We start from the raw sequence: 1,178 nt of genomic DNA on the forward strand, positions 1-1,178 counted from the left end.
ATGCCTATTGTAGTGCTTAGTACATATACAAGAAATGGAAACAACCTAAAATCCAACAACAGCATGGATCACACACTTAATCCTGACTCTGCTTAGGGATCACTCCTGATGCTCAGATAAAATGGCGTTCTGGGAATAGAACCCTGATCAGGTGCATGCAAGGCATGTGCCCTACCTGCAGTACTATACCTCTGGCCCCATTGAACAAATTTTTAACTCTTTTGAGATCACCATAAATTTAATTTATTTTATAATTTAATGTTTGATGTATTCGCTTCCATTGCAGATAAGCATGACAAATATTACACTTGAATATCTATGCTAAAGAAAGGGGCACTACCCTCCCCGCTCCAAACAAAGGTTTCTGCACAGGTTGCAGGTGCCTGGGAAGCAATGTGCACTCGCTGCACAGAAGTAGACAGCTGAGTCTTCAGGCTGGGTGTCTGCGATGTGCAGGGCAAGATGTTTCTCATTCTTATTCAGTAAAACCGTGTATCTTTTGTCTTGGTCTTGTGTCTTTGTTGAACGAATGTATATTATCAGCTGGAGACTTTTCCCAGGTTCTTTCTTATACCAGGGGAAGTACTCTGAGGCACTGTCTGAATAAGTACAATTGATAACAGCCTTGCTTCCCTGCTGGACACTCAGGGTGGACGGATGCTGCTTCACACTCTCTCCTCCACTGACACCTAACAAGAAAGGAAAAAGCAACACAGTGAAGAAAGATTTTTACACACCAGAACTTATTTTTCATCAGTAGACCTAAAGGAAACCTGAATAAAATCCATGTCTTCTTTGGCTGCTAATGCTCTTTGCCCCAGTGTCTCAACTCACAGCCCATCTGCAGCCACAAGAACATGAAAACGGCTCCAATGGACGGCTTCATTGCTCCTCCCTTCAAAGACCAAGTGTGAACCTGCAATTGTCAGGAGACGAAGTTGCTTCCAATGTCTAGTTAATCCTTTTTCTAACTCGAGTTTCTCTAGCGTGAGCTACTCAACCAATAAGAGAGTGTTTCTGCCACAGCCCATTCTTACAGAAGCCCCTGAAGGTAGCCCTCCCACGTCCTTCACCACAGAGGTGCACTGCCATCTTGTGGTCACATCCGCGACTACTGAACTTGCAGCAGCCGTGCGTATTGTAGTGTGTGTGTGTGTGTGTGTGTGTGTGTGTGTGTG

The 1,178-nt window shown here is 44.5% G+C and overlaps 1 gene segment (V, D, J or C); it reads right to left on the reverse strand.

Moving 5' to 3' along the window:
- Positions 1 to 336: 336 nt before the first annotated feature.
- Positions 337 to 886, reverse strand: LOC130041670 (T cell receptor alpha variable 13-1-like). The segment is given in 2 exon segments: positions 337 to 689; positions 835 to 886. Coding segments are annotated over 2 exon segments (405 nt in total).
- Between the last annotated feature and the right edge of the window lie 292 nt (positions 887 to 1,178).

This window comes from Sorex fumeus, unplaced genomic scaffold (assembly GCF_029834395.1).
Source record: "Sorex fumeus unplaced genomic scaffold, SorFum_2.1 ptg000098l, whole genome shotgun sequence".
In the NCBI taxonomy this organism is placed as follows: Eukaryota; Metazoa; Chordata; class Mammalia; order Eulipotyphla; family Soricidae; genus Sorex; species Sorex fumeus.